This window comes from Bombus bifarius, unplaced genomic scaffold (assembly GCF_011952205.1).
Source record: "Bombus bifarius isolate JDL3187 unplaced genomic scaffold, Bbif_JDL3187 scf7180000007996, whole genome shotgun sequence".
NCBI classification, from domain to species: domain Eukaryota; kingdom Metazoa; phylum Arthropoda; class Insecta; order Hymenoptera; family Apidae; genus Bombus; species Bombus bifarius.
Window position 1 is genome coordinate 708,947 of NW_022884376.1, and position 22,169 is coordinate 731,115.

At 40.5% G+C, this 22,169-nt stretch overlaps 4 protein-coding genes across 4 annotated transcripts in view; 2 read left to right on the plus strand and 2 right to left on the minus strand.

Moving 5' to 3' along the window:
* Positions 1–2,445, minus strand: part of LOC117205990 — a 60,214-nt gene extending 57,769 nt beyond the window's left edge. The window contains exon 1 of the mRNA XM_033444890.1: positions 1,946–2,445. The gene's annotated coding sequence lies outside the window, so the exon portion shown is untranslated. The remainder of the gene's footprint in view (positions 1–1,945) is intronic.
* A 12,707-nt stretch (positions 2,446–15,152) lies between these two features.
* Positions 15,153–17,165, plus strand: LOC117205938 (target of rapamycin complex 2 subunit MAPKAP1). Its single transcript, XM_033444802.1, has 7 exons — positions 15,153–15,324; positions 15,391–15,531; positions 15,678–15,946; positions 16,022–16,191; positions 16,281–16,574; positions 16,636–16,877; positions 16,963–17,165. The coding sequence occupies exons 1-7, from the start codon at positions 15,252–15,254 to the stop codon at positions 17,163–17,165; spliced, it is 1,392 nt and encodes a 463-aa protein (XP_033300693.1). The 5' UTR covers positions 15,153–15,251.
* Positions 17,166–17,230: 65 nt separating this feature from the next.
* LOC117205941 lies at positions 17,231–18,407 on the minus strand. The gene is made up of 2 exons (XM_033444804.1): positions 18,127–18,407; positions 17,231–17,968 (listed from the first exon to the last, which is right to left on the minus strand). Exons 1-2 carry the CDS (start codon positions 18,248–18,250, stop codon positions 17,535–17,537), a joined length of 558 nt encoding a protein of 185 aa, XP_033300695.1. The 5' UTR covers positions 18,251–18,407; the 3' UTR covers positions 17,231–17,534.
* A 363-nt stretch (positions 18,408–18,770) lies between these two features.
* LOC117205939 (calcyclin-binding protein) lies at positions 18,771–20,318 on the plus strand. The gene is made up of 2 exons (XM_033444803.1): positions 18,771–19,092; positions 19,401–20,318. Exons 1-2 carry the CDS (start codon positions 19,072–19,074, stop codon positions 20,064–20,066), a joined length of 687 nt encoding a protein of 228 aa, XP_033300694.1. The 5' UTR covers positions 18,771–19,071; the 3' UTR covers positions 20,067–20,318.
* Positions 20,319–22,169: the final 1,851 nt, after the last annotated feature.

A 22,169-nucleotide genomic window follows, 5' to 3' on the forward strand; every position in this document is an offset into this window, starting at 1 on the left:
ACTTTCCGGAAGGGGCTGGGATTACAAAAGGTTCGTTCGCGCGACAGACGCGGTAACGTTTCGCGCCGACTAATTATTCTCCGTTGAGTTCGGCAGTCGGATTTTTAATTATCGACGTATCGATAGAACGAAACCGATGCATTCGTTGTTCGACCGAGTCGATCGTAGCAACGTTCGACGACCCGATGTTCCAGCCGGAACGGTGAATCGCGCGAGAACGTTTCGTCATCGAAAAAACGGTCTTTGCCTTTCCATAAAATTATCTCGTTCGCGCCACTAGCCTTCTCTATCTTTGGCGTTCTCTGATTTTCCCTCTTGGTACCAAGCACTGGGTCGATCGTCGGCGTAAATCGCGAAAAGAGAAAAGAAACTCAAGGTGACTGGTGGAGCCGCGAATACTCGTCGAATACGGTGAAACGCGAAAACGTACGCGAACGACGATATTATTATTCTCGGGGAAAAATATCGTTCTTCGATGCCTGTTTCCAAACTTTACAGCTAGCGAATTTCGTTGCGCTAATCGTGTCCGTGTTGCTGGCGGCGAGCACGCGCGCGGTTACATTTGATATTCCATTCGCGCGGAACACCTAGCGGCAGCTAATTCTCGCCGACTTTGGTTTTCGTTACTTTAGAAGCTGTCGAGCAATAATTAATTTTCCGGACAATGCCTTGAAAATTGCCACTGTGCGACGGCCGTGTACATGTACGGCTTAAAATTTCCTCCGTAGAAACTTTACCCGCCCTTCTCTGAATTATATTTCAACATCCAGAGGAAAAAAATCTTTTGTGAATCTTTCACGAAAGTTTCCGCGCCCGACCAAGTTTCCAGCGAAGAACACCGAGGGGGAAGAGCAGTTTATCTTGCCGGAAGAACTTTTCCCTTGTATGCCGAGGAAATACCCTTTCGATCAAGCCGCGCCAACGAACCGCAACACCGTGAGAGCGGCCTTCTCCGTCAAGATTTCCCCTTTTCTCCGATTCTTTCTCCCATTCTTTCTCCTTTATCCTATCTTTATCCGTGCGTTTTCCTCTCCTCCGCCCCTAACACACACGTACGATCAAAATTATACCGATCGTAATTTCCTGCTAGATCCAAACGTTTTTGCACGCTGGAAGAAGAGGGTTTGTCTCTCCGTTCCATCGATCCGTTGCATTTTCAACGATCGGTGAAATAAATCGCAGCTTCTTAACAGGTAAAAGGACTGCCCGTTGGATCGCGGCTCGCCGTCTAATCGAACTTGAATTAATTTTCAGCGACAGAGATTCTCCTAACCCATTCTACTCGTGAGATTCTCCATCCGGCTGTACGTCATGCTTCGCGCAAACTACACATCCGTTAGGATGAATCGAGCCTCGAATCCGCTTTAATTTGGTCGACCGGAGAAACATTAATCTACGACTCGACGTTGTTTTCCCATTATGTGGATGAAGAATAGACGCGTGTAAATAGGGAATATAGGCGGGTGGAAACTAGATGATCGCGAGTAAAACACGCACGAAACGTCTCTTGCTTTCGAGCGCGGCGGTTAATCGTGCGTCTCCGACTCAAACGCGAAGTAACATTTGCGTTTTATGTCGTGCCGCGTAAAGTGCGCCGATCAAACGCGTTTCGACATTTGCTCGTTGCGTTGCATCGCGAAGCTCGATATCTTATCTTTAAATCGGCGGGCCTTTTCTTCCGTTCGGTTCCACGTTGTTCGTTGATCGCGTCCCTAATTTTACCGGCTGCGGTTCGAGCGGAACGAGATCGATAGAACGGATCGATCTATCTTTGAGTATGCGTCGACTATTTGCTATTTATTTGGAAGTTGTACTTCTTCGTGGTCGTTGAGATGTACGCGTGTTCAGCCGAGTAACAAATAAAAGAGAGAAAAAACCAAAAGGAAAAGGAAAAAGAAATATGAAACATCGATCGGGATCGGAAGTAAGCGTCTTAGCGACTTACCTTTGGTATTGCGATTCACGTTCCGTGGACAAAGTGACGGGATGATCTTGAGAGAGCGTGGAGGGGCACGTTCCGTAATCGGTAGCAAAACTCCCAAGAGGCTGATGCCCGCAAAGCTAGCGGAGGAGTAGGTCACGAGACGTTGCGGAGGCGAGATACGTTGTCGCGTGTCTAAGGAATCGTTTGTGTATTAACGGGGTCGTTCATCCTCGTAGATCGTCCTCGAACTCCGAATCGTACCGCCTCTCGTAGCGACACTTTTACCTCTCGATGGTAGAAACGACGAATGGCGCGCAACACAGCCGATGGCACTTCACAGAAAACCGATCACAAAAATCGTTCGTTTTGGTTCGGTGTGGAGGCGATTTGGTGGCACGCTAGCCGCTTTGATCTTGTGGAAATCGTGTGGAACGAAAGGAAACACGGAAACAAGGTGGCAAAGCGTACGATCGATCGTAACCCGAGCGAAAACGGGCAAGAACTGACTGGCCTCGTCGAGGGTAGCTGCCCTTATAGATATAAGACAGGAGGGTGGCGCGTGCGCTGTCGGTAGTCGCGCATGCACGATTCGCGGTCGTTCCACTGCGCTTTCATGCTGCGGACCGACCTCGACGGGCTCCGACGGAAGAACAGCCTTAAAGATCGAAGCAGATTGGCCGATCGGAAGGAAGAAGATCCGACAAAGACGGAAAGTCGGTCGTTCGGTCAGAAAGTGACAGTGGTAAGGAGTGTGCGTCGGTTAACAACCCGGAGACGCGGCTACGTTCTCAGCCGCTCGTTCCTTCTTTATCACCGGCAAACGATGAAAAAGTAATTTACAACCCTCCCTCCCGATCGTTTGATTCCGATGCCACGACCCTCTCGCGATCCTGCTTTTATGCTCGGTCACGTTCACCCTTCCGTTTCGTCGATGTTTATCTATCAGGAGAAATTTTTAACATCGTCGCGCGCCGCGATAATATTCCGCGTTACGGCGCGCTAGACGCGAAGACAGACCGACAGAAATCGCCGACAGATATAACTCGGGAATTATAAATTCCAACGTTAGATTCGTTTCGCCGTGGTGGCCCTTGAACGCGAGGAAATTGAAACACGTGGCATAGAAATCGCGCAAAAGGAATGCTTTTACCGCGCGAATGTGTGTCTGAACACGGTCGGCTGATCTCGCTGTTCGTCCAATTACGGCGCGAAAATAACGAGACACCTTTTGATTTCTCCGGTTCAACTTACTCGGATATCGCACACGCGGAAAGCGCTTTGCCGTGCTTTCGCCCTCGTTCTTTCGATTCGTATTATAGAGACCTGTTGCTGACGAATATTTACGTACTATGCTAGAGTCAAAGTTCCGCCTGCTCGTAGCGCGCCAGCTCGAGCCACGAAATTCCACCGAGTCGGATGTCATTAAGCACAGGTGTGTCCGTCCAAATTGTCGGATAATCGTTTAAAAATCTGTGAAACTGCCAATGTTGCTTTCATCGGCGAAAGGACGCTAACTTTACCGAGTTTAACTATCAGCGATCGCGCAATGAGACGCGTTTTTCTTGCTCCGGACAGCGGCGAGTTTAAACGATTACGTGTTCGAGGAGACGAGGAACGGGGAAGGCGGGGACGATTCGAGCGTCGGAAAAGCGTGGTAGGCGTCGTCGAAACGACGCAGCGTGTCGTCGCGAATAAAAGAACGAGAAGAAACAGAGGTAACGTTCGAAAGTCGTTCCAAAGGCGAACTTGGCTAAATTTCGCGAAAATACGTTTTGGTATTTTAGGAAGAGACGAAAGGGAAGCGTTGTCTCGTACGCGGAGGATTTTGCACGATTCCGTTGCAACGTCGCTGATCTGAATTTACGTTCGATCCGTTTACGGATGGGCGACTTGCTCGTTCAAACGCAGAATGAGCGGCAATACGTTCGAAACGTTTCCGCCGGCCGCGCGTCCTTTTCACCCGTCTTCCGTTCCGTGAACGTTTACTCGAAATTCCTGCAGGAGCTTGACGGGAAATCGATGACAGTTAATAAGATTAAAAGACCTGTCGCTGGAACCAAAGAAAATTAAGGAAAGCAATTAGCTCGTAGAATTTAAGCGAGCTTCAATGGCATCGATAACGAAAGACGCAAATATTTTCCGAGAAATCTCGTCGATATGCATTTTCGTTCGAGTTTACGCACGAATCGTTAGAAAGGAAGGGAAAAGAAACAAATTAACGGGGGGACAAATGTATTTCTACGAAAGAAACGAATGACAAAGCGGTGTTAATTTTCATTCTCGCGAGGAATTTACGCTGGCAGCGACACTTTGCCAAGTCGTTAGCCGGTGTCGTTATCGTTCCTTCCGGTTCGCTCAGCGGCTACAATTATTTTTCATCGGCCCCTCGAAGAGGGGCAATCGCGGCGGTAAGTAGTAGAAATCAAACAGGAGGAAAATGGTTCTCCGTAGAGGCGGCGCGTTACGCCAAATTAATGTCGAGTGCTTCGGTCTGTGCAATCGTCCGCGAAGATAACGAGATTGTTAATTAACGGACGAAATTTTCCATCCCGACAAACTCGAACGCTACGTAGCAAAGAAACAAGCGGAGAACACGAGGTGACAAATAAACGAACGGTACCATTTATCCGTACTAGATAAGAAACTTAAACTGGCTCGTAGAGAGGGGAGCGAGGTGAAAAGGAAAGGAGAATGAAAGATAAAAGAATATTTCGTTCGAATATCAAACGTGGAAAATCAGAACGAAAAGAATAAGGAAAGAAGGAAGAATAAAAGGAAATTCTTGGAGAACGAGACAGGGCATTCGAAGAAACGAATTAGTCGGTACGCAAATTTCTAAGAGTCCGAAGATTAGTCGTTGGCTGTGTGTAGCGGCACGAGGCCGTTGTTACGTCCCGGGATCCGCGATAATCCTAAGGAACCGTCATCTTGCTGAAACTACGACTAACGACGAACTCGACGCGTTTCTCGGCCCTGGCACGACGATTCTCTCTCCAGCGGCTTCTTTCGTCCTTATCGTAGTATCGCGAAAAGACCGACGAAATACATACAGCGCTGCTATAAAGCGTATAAAGTGTCGACGGGCCGAAAGGGTCGAGAAACTTCGATACGCCTTCGGTACGTCAGTCGGTTGTTAGTCATGAGTCGATTTGCGAGGAGTTCGGTAGTCGCGAGCGATCGGTCGAGTCGACGGAGAGTTCGAGGCAACGACCGCTAGTAACATTAACAAACGCGTTGTTAAATTAATACGCCGAGTAGTCCTTTGGAACGCGCTACCCTCGGAAGCTCGAGGGGAAAAACGCTAATACATAGAAATTTCCTGTACGTATGAATCGTTTGAATGGGAATAGAGAGAGAGAGAAAGAGAATGGCGCGGGTGAAATTTCAGAATCGAAAGGAACGATGTATCCGTTTGATAAAATCGAGACAGTCCGTTCTGCGAGTGGGAATCGAATTGGGAATCGTCGACCGTTGAAAAAGTTGCTTTTCAATGGAATATTTTGTCGAAGGAGGAAAATGGAATAAGATACGGTACATGGGATCGAGCTTCTCAGCCAGAACGAGAGAAGAACGGGACGATAGTAGCGTATCAAGCGGCAAAAGGGTAGAGGCAATAAGGCAAATCTAGATATCGACGTGCGAATTCTCCGTGGACCATACACACGGGTATTGAGTTAAGTCGCGGAAATCTGTAGAAGGGGATCGGGTATCGAAGGCCGACGAGTATAGAAGGCGAGGTTAGCCTTCGATTTTCGATAGAGGCGAGACAAATTTCAGAACGTAACGTTGGTCGCACGGCGGTGTAGCGGAGGATACAGGTGAGAGTAAAAAAGAATAGAAAGGGAAGAGTAAAAACGAGGGATTATCGAAAACACGAGGCGCGAAAGCGCGAATGTTTCGATACGAAGAATTCGGTCGGGTAGTTAAAACCGAAGCGGGTTAACGATCGTGTGGGCAAGCCGTAATTAACGAAGCGTCGCTGACCTGGAAAAACTGATGAAAAGGGAAAACAAAGAAGCGACGGAGAGTTTAACGGTGACATTGCTGGCAGCGTAAGTGCGCCGCGATTAAAAGTTTTACCGCGACGAAAGTGAAACGGAGAAAACGCGGTCCGGACGAGAATCTCGACAGAGATCGACATCTGAATACCATGGTCGTTTGTCAGGGCATCGTGGGTCTCCCCATGGGCGCAAACTCGCTCTTTATACCTCCTAGACAAGCCTGAACCACCTAAAGCGATTGCACGCTGGAAAACCTCTGGGACAGTTCGTTGTCGTACGGACGCATTTATCATTCTGAAAAACGTTTAAACGCCTTCCCGTCACCAACGATTTGTAATTTTCTAACGCGAACATCCTCGCCTCGAGTCCACCGCGTTGATACCACGGCTGGTATTCTATTTGCGCGAAACTTCTTTTCGCGACACAGATTGTGTTGGTTAATCGAGGCTACGACACGCCGCGCCGTGCAGCCGGTGTTATCGAACCCGTTGCGTTTTATCGGCCACATATTTAACGTTTAAACCCGCGTAGCCGATCGGCTCGACGGTGAGCTCGGTATCGGCGTCGTTAAACACCGTCGAGGATAATAGCTTTTTCAAACTTGCTGGCTGCCGCGATGCATAACCGAAATTTCGAAGATAACGACACACTTTACAGGCGTTTCTCCGGGACCAGGTGAAATTAGACTCGATAGCGCTACTTACGAAACAGCGGCTAATCGAAAGTACGAACTCGCTCGATATTTTCCAACGTTGTTAACCCGTTCGAAAGAACTTTTCGCGATATCTTTCAAACTTTGCGGCCACCAATTTCTTCGTCTGCCTGTCGTCGCGCTGCCTAGAATCGCCAACGAGAAGGAAGATATACGATTCTACAGTCACGTGATTGCTGATGGCAATTTAGTGGGTAGGCAGGGTTAACAAAGCGACGCGCGGACGGAAGAATCGCGTTCCATCATTGGAAAATTGGCTTAAGGCGGAGACCACGATAGCGATACGTCAGGATTTAATTGCCAGCTCGTCGGACTTGTCGGTGTATTAACCTCCCCGCCGCCTCCTAATTTCAATTATTATCCCATTCGTTATTTCCGTACGGACCGCCTCTTTTCGGCTCGGCGTACGCGCCCAAATAAATCTTCGCTCGCCATTCACCCTCGATTTATTCCTTTTTCCTCTTTCGTATTCTCTGCTCTATGACGCGTTCGTAGACCTGACCCGTAACGACAATTCGGTAACGATACGACACCCTGCGCGTTTTATCCCTCGCTTCGAGATACGATCGAAATTTACGATATATCCGATTAAAACGTATGCGAAAAAATCGAACGATCGTACGCGACGACAAAGGTTATTATTATGGAACGCGCGAATAGAAACAGTGCCGGGATGATCGTTGAAGAAGCATCGTTGGCCAGAAAATTACGAATACAAGGGAAAAGGCGACGAAAGTAACGAACCGTTGGACGAACATGATATTCCCAGTGTCAAGTCGCTCTGTGAATGTTTAAAATGCTGCGCGTTGCTGCTGGCATGTCCACGAATCAAAAGAATAATGTACGAGGAGAAGGGATACGCAAACAGCGACGGTAGTGGGTTGAGCAACGCGAAAAGGTTTGTAAGGAACGCGATTGTCTCTTCTAGCGGAGGTCAAAAATCTTTTGCGCGCTAAAACGTACAAAGAAAACCTTTATATTTTATTAGCTCGGTCGAAGGAGATACCGCGAGCCATTATTTTAGAAGCGGAGCGATAGGGGAATGAAACTTAGAGAAAGAAGCAGCAATGAAAACGTGCGAAAGCGAACAAACAAAAGAGAGCGGGGGGAAGGGTGACAAGAGCAAAAAAAAAAAAGAAAAGCGCGTAACGCATCTGCTTTCGAGGTTCGTTCTATTCCTTTTCGTTGGTTTCTTTGTTTCTTTCTCCTTTGCCGCTACGAAATAAATCATCCGAACCGCTCGACTCAGCCGACGATTTGAGAAATTCCACGCGGACTATATTTTTCATATTCGCTCCAAAGATACGTTGAAAATCGTCGGTGAGCGTAAAAAGACGTTACTTAATGAAAAGTTCCAGCGACGTCTCGAAACGCGCGTTACGCGATAACTCGATTCAACGATCGTACAGTTGCTTTGCGACAAATGTAAGTGAAAACTCGCAGAGATAAAAATACGTAAAAGGGGGCCAATAATAATGGCCCGGTTTTTTCACATAACGCGTAATTAACGTGGATTCGTTATGCGCATTTTAATCGCACGCCTCCATTGAATATGTCGGTCGAACGTTTCCCCTAAGCGAGGCAGCTCTTTTTTCTCTCGCGGCGCACCGTCGCGAACAACAAGCAGGAACACTTTGTTCCGCTATAGAAATTTGCTTACCGTCAGAATCGAATACTTGATTTCCAATTTCTCGTGTAATGGCGTCGGATCGGTGAAAGACACACACAGGCGGCACGAGTTAAAGGCGCTTTCGTGTTTTTCAACGGTCCAGTCCCTTCGTTAATTCCCCCTGGGCAATCTCTTTCCATACAGTTCTTTGCATCCACCGTCGATCGAGACGAAACGATTCGCGTAACTGCGTTGCGGGCTATCGAACGTAAGCACGAGGCAAAGGACGTCGATCGAAAGATCGAAGATCTCGATCGTAAGTAGAGTATAATGTCTTTTACGTGTCATTTACATACTCGGACGAATTTTCCTCTCGATACTCTACAAATCCGAACAGAATTTTTTATCTTTATTCCAGCATAATCTGAAAAATACTATTTTTCGTAAAGAAACGAGTTTTATCGATCGGTCGAGTTACGACGCCCGGAATCAGCCGTCGGAAGAAGAGTTCGATTTACCCGATTACCGGAAAATCGACGCTACAACAGATTAACTCGAAACGTGTCTCTCTAACGATACTTAACTATTTTTTTTTTCCTCTTATTTTATCTTCTTTTATTTATTTCGTACTTTAACTTAACTTCGACGAGCTTTCGAAAAATAGAAGCGGAGAATAGCAAAGTACGATGCGAACGTATAAATTTTCGCCTTGGTAGGACGAAAACACGTAAAGAACGATCGCGTCCAAGTGTTTGATTCCTAATCCACTTACAGGGAAAAGCGAAGCGAAACGAGAACGATGGCAAGGAAGAGAAATGGAAGGGTAACGCGGTAACTGTTTCGGAGGTTGACGAGATTAGGTGAATTTGAAGGGGGCAGAGGCAAATACAGGATAGGAAAATGCGAGGCAGGGAGCATGGGAAGCGGTAAAGCGGTACTCTCAGACACAGACTGCGTCAGAGAGTTTAGGAGGGACAAAATCTTGGCTCTTGCTTCGAGTCGTTAAGATTTAACGGCGTGTTAGCAGCGAATTAAGTCGTGGCTCGCTTATCCTCTTGATTTCTCCTGCACCTATCCTTCGTGACAGTCGGCCCCAATTTATTAACCGGTAACCGGTGAATCCTAAGCTCCTGCTTGGCATACGCTTACTGGAGAAACGAACGAATAAATCACAGAAATCCGTCTCTTTTACTTTGCTTCGCTTTATCGAGCCATACGACAAATCGACGCGCTTTTATTTCCTCGTCTTCTCCTTCCTCTTCTTCTTCCGTCCAGATTTCTTGAAAAGTGCAAAACAACCTATTTAAAGTGCTTTTTCGATGTTTCGGGAAACAGAGACTCGACAAGAAACACGAGGAGAAGACGGAGTTTAGGAAGAGGCTGCGTCACAATGTTGCAACGCGATGGAACGAAGATGGCACGTTCCGTAACAGAGAAAGAAAGAAAGTAGAGAAAAACAAAATCGGTTGAAAAGAACGATCGGAGCAAACGTTCGAAAGAACGAGCATAGGCTTACGAGACGAATACTCGAGAAGAGAAACTAGCTTCTTCTTTCGCAAGCGAAAGCGATCGACGAATGGCGCCTCGCTCGAAAGATTCGCAAAGTTCTTACAATGTTTAATTCCGACGCCACGATGCTCTCGAATCTGGCGTATTTTCGAGTGGCTTGCGCGCGATCTTAACGACGATATCGAGATCGTTATAAAACTTGTATTAGCTTAGCAAAGAAGTACGACAGGCGCATGTAAAAGCTTCCTCTTCTAGGCACTTTCTTTTTTGTTATCCTTTGCAGGATCGGGCAAACTCATCTACCGAGTTAACGAGAGGATCAAAGGGTATTTCGTTTGACGTACGACTTAAACGTGACCGGCTTTGCGAGCGAGAAACCTGGAATTATGCTTTTTTTCTGAAAGGAAAGAACCGTGAGCTCGAAGAAACGGTTAACGAGATCTCGGCGATAGTGCGCGTCCCCAGTTTCTTGGCCGTGCTGAAATTTACGATAGTACACGGAGCGAATTAGCGTTACGAAGCGTGCGAACAAAAGGCAGCTTCTCGGCCTCGAGATCGCCCGGCCAGAAGCCAAGGAGGTGAGAGATAATAAGGAGTAATCGAAAACAGTAGGGGACTCTGATTGCGAGCGATTTGGCTGTCTACCCGAAAACACTTTCCAGGAAACGCTAGCCGGCCGGTGGAGGAGCGCTCGGTCGAAAGTTCCTCGGTAAACTTACCGGAGATTTGCCGTTGGTGGATAAACTTTTTAAGGAGATGGTTCGTATCTGCCTTAACTTTCCTCTTTCTCGCGCCAACGATCTTTCGCCCTATCGCGAGTAGTTGATATTCGAGAGAAGAGCGTTGCTTGCAATCTCGCGAAACAGTATGGTGTCTGGTTCGATGTGGCAAAATATTAAACAAGATTGAGATTACTCTTGGAACATTAAATTGCCTGTCAGAGACGATCGTGACAGGAAAGAAGATCGCTTACACATCGTTCGAAGACACGCTTCCTTCCTTTTCTCTGTTTTTCTTCCGCTTTTCCTTTTCTATCGATCACGGTCGTTCGACTTCTCCGCTCTCTCCTCTTACTATTGTCTTCTGTCTGGTGCGTTTCGACATTGGAGATTTCTGGTTTTCGGTAACAAACACCAGGGTGCTAACGATTAAAGTCGATTCTCATCGACGAGGATTTGTTAAGGATAAAGAGCGCGGCAAGGATTCGAGATAGAACGGGCCGGTTGGAGAGCGAGCGATTCGTAGAAGAGGAAGAAGAACAGAAAACAGTGTGTTCTGACGACTCCTTCGTAAGAATTTAACTGGTATTCGATCGGGAAGTTTCCGCGCAAACACGAATTTCATTTACGTTTCTTTCGTCCGGCCGCGACTGCTGGCTTGTCGTTCCAACGCGGAATAATAGATCGACGAAATGCGTTCGTTGGCACTGAAACTTTGAAAACCGCGTTGAAAAACGGGATTTGCCACAAGACAGCGCCGATAAACGATAACGCGGTCGCGACGTCATTCCGAGCAAAGTTCGTAATAAAAGCAACGATGTCGTTAGACCAGGGTAACAAGAGTGGTAGCATTCTTTTTTTTTTTTTTGTTTCAAAAACTGATTAAAATCAGAAATAAAATTAAATAGAAGCAAGGACGAACAGTGGTCGCGGTAAAGAAGAAACGCTATGAAATTGATTGAAAAATGATATACACCTGGAGCGTCGTTTCTATTCGAACGAATCAAAAACCGATTGAAATCCGTTTTAAAGGAGCGGTACTCCGAAAAGCCTCGCTCGACACATTTTGCCGCAGCGATCGGAAAAATCGCCGCTTAACGGTTCGAACAGAATAGGCACGCTGCCGATGCTTTAACATTGAACGCTCGTACCGTCAGATCGGAAACGAGAAAATCGATGTCTCGTTCGCTGCGACTTATCGGTTTTACTCGTATCGTCGAACTATAGTCGAAGCAATTAGAATCGCTGTTTGTAATTAGCTAGAAATTCGATGCGCGCCTTAATCTCCTATGTATCACCGGCTGCTGATCCTTCGAAATCGGTCCAAGCTCGTCCTCGTCCTTCTTCCCTAAGGTTCCGTTCGGTTAAACTTTCCTCGATTCGTGCAAATTCTCGTTTCTTTTTCTCCTACTCTCTGCTGCCTTTTTTCGCAAAACGACGAAACGCCGCAGCACACAGCTGAGTCCGGGCTAACGATAGAGAAGAATATCAACGAGTAGAAACGAGTGCGAGCGCGCGGAAAAAGAAATTTACTTTGGAAAATCGGCAGGCCTACCGTCGTATCGCGCTCGGCCATTGCTCGCGTTTCGGTAATTTCCCAAGTGCACGTTGAAAATTTAGCAGGGATATACGAAATCGTATCGCGTTATCGAGGATGCTCAATTAAGCGAGCGTGCGCTCGGTTTGTATAAAGGGTGAATCCAGTAGGATCTAACGCTACCGTTTTCGAGGATAATTTATGACCAGCTATTGTACTTTGAATGGGAGTTCCGTTATTACGGAGCGAGCCAGAGGGACAGGAACAGGAACAAACGGCGAAGACAGAAAGAGCAGGACACAGAGGCGCGGAACGCGACGACAAAGAGAGCACGCCAGACACGAGGAAAGAAGACGAGACTTACAGAGAGCAAGAAGGATTGATAAACAGAGATCTGTAGGAGAAGGTACAAGTAAAAAGAGGGGAAACAGGGAATGATTCTCTCCGCGAAACGAAGAAGAAGATCAGGTGGCGAAAGGTAGACGGAGACGGACCGGGAACGATAGAGAAAGAGAAAGAACAATTGCAAATAGCCCCGAGGCGTAGTAAACGGGGTGGTGCTCGTAGCTGGCTGGTTTCTCCTGCTAAGTTGGTAGCGTTGCATATTGTTTCCTATTCAACCGTTTTGCAGCCTCTGGCTTTTTCCAGCTTTTCTCCTCCTTCCTCTCCTCCCCCCCCCTCCTTTTCTTTCCTTCCTATTGCTCTTCTCGTTTCTCCTTTTTTCGTTGTACTTATATGCCAGAATGTATGTATATCGTATATAATTTATCTCCGTTGCTTCTTCTCGCTTCTTCCTCCCAGCAATCGTGCCTTATACGACAATCATTTTTCGTTATTTTCGAACACATTTTGCCATTCGTCGTAACGCGCATTTGCATTCGCCGCGTTTTCTTCCACGCGCATCGCGAACGGAACTGACTCGAAACTTTTCGAATTAAAAAATGATCATCGTTATTTTATCAAAAAGCTTCGGTCTTAATTTCAACGCCAACGACGGTTTCTCGTCTAGGCTGTCTTTTATACTATATTCGTCTAATAGAATAGAATGTATATGTACATATCGATATCCACGAGTTACATAGATATTTGTAAAAGCATCGCGCGATACTCGTACGACACGACACTCGAAAATCGTAATATCGAGATTGCGACGTTCGTACGCGTCGCATCTATATATACATAATGTAAGACGGCCCGTTTTCTTCTGCGCACGTCATCGGACGACTAAGGTACGCGTAACTCCTCCTTTTGCACCGGTTCGTTTTCTTCCATGAAACATGTTCAGGTATTCGCTGCAATGTCGCATTTCGTAGCTTTCCCGCCACTTTAATATTACTCGCGTGGAAAGAGACCGAGTGTTCTATAGTTTTCCGGTTTAAGAAAAGAAATTCTGAAATATCTTGTATCGATTAAATCATCTTACCTATTGTTTCCATCCTCGTTGCGTTCGGACAATTTTCCCTGTTACTTCGAGGCAATTCTCCCTGCCCGTTTTTCTCGAGATACAATAGCGATTAAAAGGAACGGTGCTTGTTCGCGTTTCATCCCTGATCGCGATCAACGAGAAACGCTTTCCCGTAAGCGGCTCTTTCGTTGGTTAGCTAACGTTCAACGAAGAAACGTTCGCGTTGAGAAGGAAACGCAGAAAAAGCAACATCACCGATTCCAGTTTTATACTTCGGTTTCATCGGACTGCTTCAGCGATTATCGATTGCGCTTAAAATTTCGAATCTTATTCCGTCTGCATTTTATCCGCCTCAACGATTACGCTTTATCGCGTAATTGAAATAATCGCAAACGACAAACGTACATATTAACTCTCACTTTCAATTACGCAACTCTCATAGCAAGTATGGAACAAATAATCGATTGCTTTTCTTTACGAATATAACGCGCTTTTTCAGCCAATAATTAGCGGCGTCTGGCATCCGGAATCGTATTTCTAGTATTTAACACGACTGACCACCATCCCTCGGAGAGTTATCGCGTTAATCCTCGAGTAATATTTTACTGGAAAATCTCGGTGATATTTTCCGTGGCAGTAACGTAGAGGATGACAAATGACGCTCGCTGCCAGTACGGTTAATTGTCGGCTTTGTACTGCAACATGGTTATTACGTACACACTGCAGTTTCTACGCTCGCGACCTGGAGGATACAGGCGAGAATCGCCACGACGAGGACAACGATTCTTCGCGTTGCTTTAGGACTCCTAAAACCCTGCCACTTGGACATATGTATTTACTTACTTACGTAGTCGATGGCTAGAAACGACCGTTGACGCTTCCACCATATGTATAGTTCGACGTTCGATACGTTTATGCTACTCCACGTAGACGTCTATTGCGAAAGAATGTTCTTCTTAGATGTGGATTAATTTACAAATTTGTTGTATCAAACGAAAGAAGAGAAAACTGAGAGACTACCAATGGAATATGCGTGGATTGTTTCTTCGTAGATGATATAATGTTCGATCGACGATACAGACGATGATCGTTGGAAATGTTTCGTGATCTTAGAAACACTTATGTCGTTATCGACTATATCCATTTTTTGTCCAGCTTTTCAAGATTTTCAAGTAATCGAACGTTTCGTAGATGAAAAATCACCAGCGGGCCGTTTAATTCGCGGGTTCGTCTCCTTGCCTCTTCTTTTTTGTCATTTTTCCTCTGGCACATTTCCCTTTATACTTTTTCTAATCGTACCCTTTCTTCCATCTGATATTCTGAATATTTCCTTCTCTATCCTCGGGCTAAACGTTCTATTCTGGTTTCGTGTTCGAAATTAAGACTGTTGCAGTCTTTCTCCTCTTCTATTTCCTACCGCTTTTTTTTTTCTTTCTCCGATGTACCTACTCGTGGCGAAATGTAAAAGAAAATAATATAGTAGAAAGAGAAAAGTAGGGTGAATAAGATAATATATAACATTTTTCAAGAATATCGAATACCGTATCTTTGGCAGTTAAGTTTGTACAACATTTACAAATTTAACTGGATAAACCACGCGGTAGCTAATATTTTCTTGCAGTACCTATTCTATTCAAAGTTATTTTCAAATATTTTCGTGGCAATCTTTATACTCTTATTCTTATTTATAAAAGAATGTGCTGCCACCTGTCGGCGGTTGCTTAAACAGGCTGTTTACACATACAAAGTGATGGAAGAAGAAATCATTTGGGCAACTGTAAAACGGAATTTTGGAAATAATCTTTTCATGCTTCGAAAGTATCTAAGATAAACAAATGGCGTTCTACGATAACGAACATTGGCTTTTATCACATATTAGAGATAGTTTTTTATCAACCGACAATACAGGTACATAGTATATTCTATTTAGGTTAAAAATGAACTGTAAACTTCCTTCTCTGATGTTTCTAAAAGGTCAATGTGAAATGGTGATGCTTGGAGAAGATATACCTAAACAACTAAGATCCAATGGAATGTTACAATGTTATCCTGGCATGGAAGAAAGCGACGACGAAGATCTAGATGCTCTCGCAGAATCCTATGACATACAAATGGGTAAATTTAAAAAAGAGAAAAAATAAAAAGTATTTTTTCTATAAAAGATGACGCTACTTGATTTTATAACCAGAAAGCAAAAATATCTGAAATTTGTTTGACATAAATATATATACTTTAGATCTGTGATTTTAATATTGATATAGATATGGAATACAGTCACAGAGAACGCACTAATACCGCGCAAAGATTAGAGAAAATGGATCTTGAAAGGGAAAAGGCTGCTAAAGTCAGTGTAAAGTGGAGAAATGATTCTGTTATACCTGTTACTCAACAAACAGAATTATTTCAAAGGAAGGATTTTCGTAAAAAGACTGGCCAAACTAAAAGATATTCTCTCTTGTCTGAACAACTTGAAAAGTGTCCAAATGTACCACAAAATCCATTTATAGAATACGCCAAGTTTGACGGCAGCGTATGTGTTAATAAATTTTGCAAATTTTAATGAAATTGCTGCTCGACGATACCGCTTATATGAATTTTATTGCAGGCACAAGTAGATATTCCTATAAGAAAGTACAGGATATTTATGTGTATGTTACCTAAAAATCAAAGAACGTATCCCATTCATATACTTGTACTTGCTACGGCAAAAGTGCTAGAATTTATTGGATTAATTTGCTATAAATATGCGAATGAACATCCAGATCACCCTTTAAAGTAATTACACTAATGAATTCTGTAGTAGTTTGTGTTGTTCGGTTTATATTTAACCAATACAAACTACGCTGATTCTTTGATGTTTTCAGGGATGATATCACAAGATACGGCTTATATTTTACTGAAGATGATGGAGAAGTTGACTGGGATTTACCGTGCTTGGATCCTAGGGAAACGATATCTAAATTTGAATTCACAACGTTAGGTCTTGCCGAAATGAAACCCAGCGATAGGGCGCGACACAACGTGTTTAATTGGGTTGAATTAACTAACGAGGAAGATTTTCTAGAAGGTCAAAACGAAGAAGAAGAAGTTGCTGAAGATTTAGCAAAAATGGAAGGACATACGACTGCTATGGAAGCTCCGTTGTATCAGTCGTACAGGTATTTCTTATTTATTAGAATCATAAAATAACTTGCAAGTAATATGTAACATTTTATATAGGGTATACATAATTAATAAAGTCAGGACAAAGACTGAAATATATCTAGGAATATCTGGTGAAAAAATTGAAATCAATCCAATAATAACAGGGAAAGGTGCAGGACGCTTTTGGAATAGGCAAAGAGCTGTTAGTTATCAAATAGACAATATTGCCTGGTGCGAAGTGACAGAAACAAAGGGAACGAAAACAATTTTTACGTTAGTTTATACACCACACACGTCTACTTCCGAAAATATTTTAGGTTGGTCTAGTTTAAACATTTTATGTAACGTAAACAAATTGCCCAAGAAACGGACATAATGCTAAGAAATATCATCTTTTCACAGTACCCTCTGGACAGTTGCATTCTTTGCATCAATCAGCATCGTTTAAAAACCATGAATTTGAAGCCGATTCGATGACAGCTGAAGAAATTGTCAGAAAAATAAATCATATATTGGAATTACACAATAGCATATCAAGAAAAGAATATCTATCTCAGAAAGAAAGAAAAGCGGCGAGACGGAAAAGTTTTCATTTGCATAGATGACAGCTCTATTGGTTTCTATATTCTATTTTAAATTATTTAAAACATTAATTATGTCAATGTGATAAAACAAATGTTTACTTCAATACACATATGATCCTATTGTCATTTTAATGGTTGCACCATAAATCTCTCGTACCAAGATAAAATTTTTATACTTTGAGTATTTAAGTAGTAAACGATATTCTTATTTGTCCAGTTATTTATTCTTGTTTAGAATGTGAATATATGTACATTTATTTATTTATTTATTTTATGTATCATTGTATTTATTTTAATATCTACTGAGGTTAAAGAATTATACATTTGCATTATGTCAATAATTAATCTTGCGTTAAAAATTATTTACAATATGCAATGGTATTTCTAATGTCATGAGCCTAACATCTCAATAATTTTGTCATTAACTTTACACAGTCTTCTTTCCATTTGCCGAACAAATCTTCGATTTAATTTGTAAGTTAGATTATACAATACTAATGTCTTTGCAACTATATCTGACAGCTTTTTATAATTTCTGTAAATATGTTGATAATTTGGCCGGGCTGTAACAAAGGCTTTCTCATATTCTGCTAAAACATTCAAATCTAAAATTTGTCCTCGATCCTCTGAATATAATTTTTGCTTTGCAAGATTTTTTCGTTGTACTTTCCTTTGCTTTAATGTCTCTATCCATTCTTTTCTTTCATTTCTTAAATTAATTATATATTCTTCTAAATCTATAGGTTTTTCTGGCGATATTTTAGATACGCATTTTATTCCATCTTCAGCATCAACAGTTTTTCCATCTTCTACACATTGTGTACCTTCAATTGTAAAATATCATTTATTAAAATGCATGGTCGATTAAAAATTAATTTTCCCGATAATTTATTATTGTGTGAAATCTTACTGAAATGATATGTTATTAATATTTTTTAAATATTGTAAAGTTCCGTACAAAAAATAGAATAAATTAACTAACCTTCATATTCGTTAAATGTAATTGTACGACTTTGAAAAATAGAAGATCGTCGTTTATGAACAGTTTTCGTACATTCTGAGTTCGTCTCTGAATGTGATGCATCCACTGGATGAAAATGATCCATTTTATCAATTAAATATAATTCCTATAGAAAAACAGTTTACAGCCCCGACAAAGATTCAGTTGAATTTCAAATGAACCAATCACAACGCAGTATTAAAGATGCATTTAGTAAACCGTATAAGAAATAGCATAAACTTATAATTTCTTATTCTATTATTACAAAATTCTATCAAAATATTTTCATATGATCTCTTCGTGAAATTTAAAAATATCCCCTTCGTAATGCAAGAATTATAATATTTCAAATACAGATTTTAGGTTAAAGGTTAGAAGAAGAATATTAATCGATCATCATTCATCTATTGATAAACTAAATTGATTTAATTTGTGCTTATATGTTAAAAAACAAATAGAAACAAATATCCTATACTTCTTCAAAAATTCTGAATATTAGATATATTATATATTATACTAATTATAAATTTTACTTAACATTGAATCAATATTTTATTAGTAAAAAAATTTTCAGTTTTACTAAAAGGTTCTAAAAAAGTTTAACTATCTTGCTTAAAAACATGTGTTTTTCTTTAGAAAATATCTGTAATATTATTCAAGGTAAAAAGAAATTTTCCTACATATTATAGAAAAGTTTTGAACTCTCCAGAAATTTCTACTGAGTGTACAGTGTGTAGTTTGCAGTCGATTCGTCGATTCTCAACAGTCGAGACAAATTTGTAACGAACGAGGTGTTATAGTCAAGAAACATTGAATTATACGATTTTAACGTCATTATCAATAGGATAATCGAGTGAGTGTTAACTTTCTTTTTTCTTACCATTAAAAGTTTAGAAATTCTATTTGTCGCTAATTTTGAAGGAAGAAATGTCGACAAAGGCTGACGAGGTAAGCAATTTTTTAATTTTTCAAATTACTTTTTATATCATCAATGATAAGAAAAATATAATGCTTTTTGTACAACAAAACAATTATCGTATATGTGACTATAGAGAAATACAATTCCGGTATAGTAAAATATTAGAGCGTGCTATCCGCATGTATGTATGTATGTATGTATGTACATCGAAATTATAGTAGAAGTTAATCATGTGAATTTTTTACGAAATTAATAGTGATTGTCCTAAATAGAATTGTTCAAAGGAAATTTTATTGAACATAATCAATACATGGAACAACTGTATTTTGTTTTACAGTTAAAATTGGACATTGAAGAATTTAACAATTTACTTCAAAAAGCTAATCGTCAAAAAAGCAAAGATGTTCTCAGTCTTGAAATTAGGAAGTTGCAAACAGAGTTAGCAAGATTGATAGAAGAAAATCAAATATCTCAGACAAAGCCTGCTGTTGCAGTGTCTAACTCTTCTCAAAAGTGTTATGAAGTTAAACTTAATAACTATGGTTGGGATCAAACAAATACGACAGTAAAATTATACGTCACATTGAAAGATGTGCATCAGTTGGCTAAAGAAGCTGTGACTTGTAACTTTACTGAGAAATCTTTTGATCTCCATATTCTTGGATTGAACAATAAAAATTATAGTTTAACAATTAATAATTTATGCGAAGATATTGATACAGACAAGAGTAGTGTTAGAACCAAGGCTGATATGGTGATAGTATCCCTTATCAAAAAGGTTGCGAAACATTGGTCACATGTAACAAGTGTAGAAAAAAGAATCAAGGAATCAAAGACATCTTCAGCTCCAGATATAAGTGAAGATGGTGACCCCAGCACTAGTTTGATGAATTTAATGAAGAAGATGTATCAAGAAGGAGATGACGAAATAAAAAAGACAATAGCCAAAGCTTGGACAGAAACTCAAGAGAAGAAAGCAGCAGGATTGTCAGACTATTCTTAATTTCATGTCTATAAATACTTAGGTTTATTATTTTTTTAGGTTATTAATGTACAAAATTAAATTGTATTATGTAAAACATTAAAATGTAAAAGTGCTGTAACAATTGTCTGTTTTTTCATTGTTATGTATTGTGACTTCAGATATTCATTGGTTTCGTTGCATAACAAGCCTATTGTATAAATGCATAAATATTTCATAAATTTTCAAATTAATGTATTTCGAATCAAATAAAAAGTTCGATTATATGGATTATTAAGAATTAATGTATTTTGTTTTCTTACAACAATGGTAATAGTATATACCATACATTTCCGAAATATTTCTATTCCTTATTTACACACCGTAAGCCAATTTACTTCTGTATATTATTAATTATATATATTATTAATTCAATAAAAAAGGATTATAAAAAAAAATGTAAATGGTTTCACTAATTCCTTTTACAGTAATTATGATAAATTTATGTAGTGATGTATTTAGAAGTTTCCATTTTTTATAAATGTTGTAATTGATGTTTTTCGCAAACATAACTGTACACCTGAAAAGAATTTTAGAATCCAACTATGTTAATGTTGTATTTTTCAAATAATATTCAATAATACTGTAGGAATAAAGATTCATAAGGATGAGTGATTAGTATATACATTAAGTGTCCAGGAGGTGGCGTTAAAAGGTGTGGTCCCTCTTAGCGCTCAGATTAGACCTGAGGGGTGGCTCCCTCAGCTTGGAAGGGGACACAAGAGTGCTCCGGCAGCAATTCGAAAGGGGTCCGGGGGCACTCCTGTTAAACGTTAGATAGGCCACCGTGGGGTTTTAGTCGGTAAGAGTCCGACACCACCCCGCCGCTTCTCCCAGAACAGCAGCGGGGTGTCCATGAGGAATTCCCACGTAAAAAAAAAAGTATATACATTAAGTGAAAGAAAACACATATATTATATGAAATACATAAGTTATATGTAACATGTTGATTTGTACATAGCACATGTGTGTACAATTCTTTTCTAAAATAAAATTCATAAATATTAGTGCTTTTTTAACATGTAAATTATAATACTGTCAACAAATAAAATACCACATGCGCCCTTTATTTATTTATATTTTGAAATAATATTCTTGTTATCTTTTATACATTTATATTTCTAACAATAAAAGGTCACAAGCTTATAAACAAGATTATTATGTAATATTTCCAATCTAAAATTACAAGAATTCAATATAACTAATGTTAAAAAATTCATGTTATGTAATATTGGAACATTGGATTTAATTACTTATAAATTATAGGAATACATAGTAATTTTAAGAGAAAGTTATACAGCTAACGTTAATAGTTTGAATTTCTTTATCAGTGTTAACTAACATTCATTAGTATATTTAATTACAAATAAAAATAATATCACATAGCATGAATATTTTTACCATACTAACAGGAAACGCTTTTCCAGTGTCATATTTGTGGTATTGCGTGCTTTCATGATTATCATCTGTTTTTATAATGAACAAAACAGTGTTTTACAAAATTTTATTTAAAAAGGGTATAGAAGTATAAATAAATAATTTTACTTATTCATACACACATACACACACATTGAATCGCTTGCAGCATTGCACATGAATGGATGAAAATATGAAATAGATACTTAAAAATTTCTATAAAATTTTATGAATAAAATATATTTCATGTAATTTTATAAAACGCACGTAAAATTTTAATTTAGTTCTTTTTTCATTTTGTAAATAACTTCTCTATCTAGTTGAACTATCCGGATCATTTACAAAATTAAAATTATATTTTCCACCCAAACATCTCCATCTTTATAGAAACTGTTCTATTATTTTTTTCAAGCAAAAGAAATTAACATCTGTTTTATACATGTATAAAATCTTGTTTAAGAATGCATTACGATTTACATGTATTTATTATATCAAAGACCATTATATAAATGGTTAGGTGATTCATTAAAAATAAAAAAGTTAATAATATAAAATTATTGTAAATATAAATGTATAAATGAAATATATATATATGTATTTATCAAAATATATATATATATATATATATATATATACGATTAGAATTAAAATCTTGGGTTTGTAAAGAAA

Coding starts and splice junctions, on each gene's coding strand:
- LOC117205941 (XM_033444804.1), bottom strand. CDS start 18,250: ATGGATCATTTTCATCCAGTGGATGCATCACATTCAGAGACGAACTCA. Junction 17,969..18,126: donor TACATTTAACGAATATGAAG/GTTAGTTAATTT, acceptor TTACAATTGAAG/GTACACAATGTGTAGAAGAT.
- LOC117205939 (XM_033444803.1), top strand. CDS start 19,072: ATGTCGACAAAGGCTGACGAG. Junction 19,093..19,400: donor TGTCGACAAAGGCTGACGAG/GTAAGCAATTTT, acceptor TTTGTTTTACAG/TTAAAATTGGACATTGAAGA.
- LOC117205938 (XM_033444802.1), top strand. CDS start 15,252: ATGGCGTTCTACGATAACGAACATTGGCTTTTATCACATATTAGAGAT. Junction 15,325..15,390: donor TTTATCAACCGACAATACAG/GTACATAGTATA, acceptor TGTTTCTAAAAG/GTCAATGTGAAATGGTGATG. Junction 16,192..16,280: donor CATCCAGATCACCCTTTAAA/GTAATTACACTA, acceptor TGATGTTTTCAG/GGATGATATCACAAGATACG.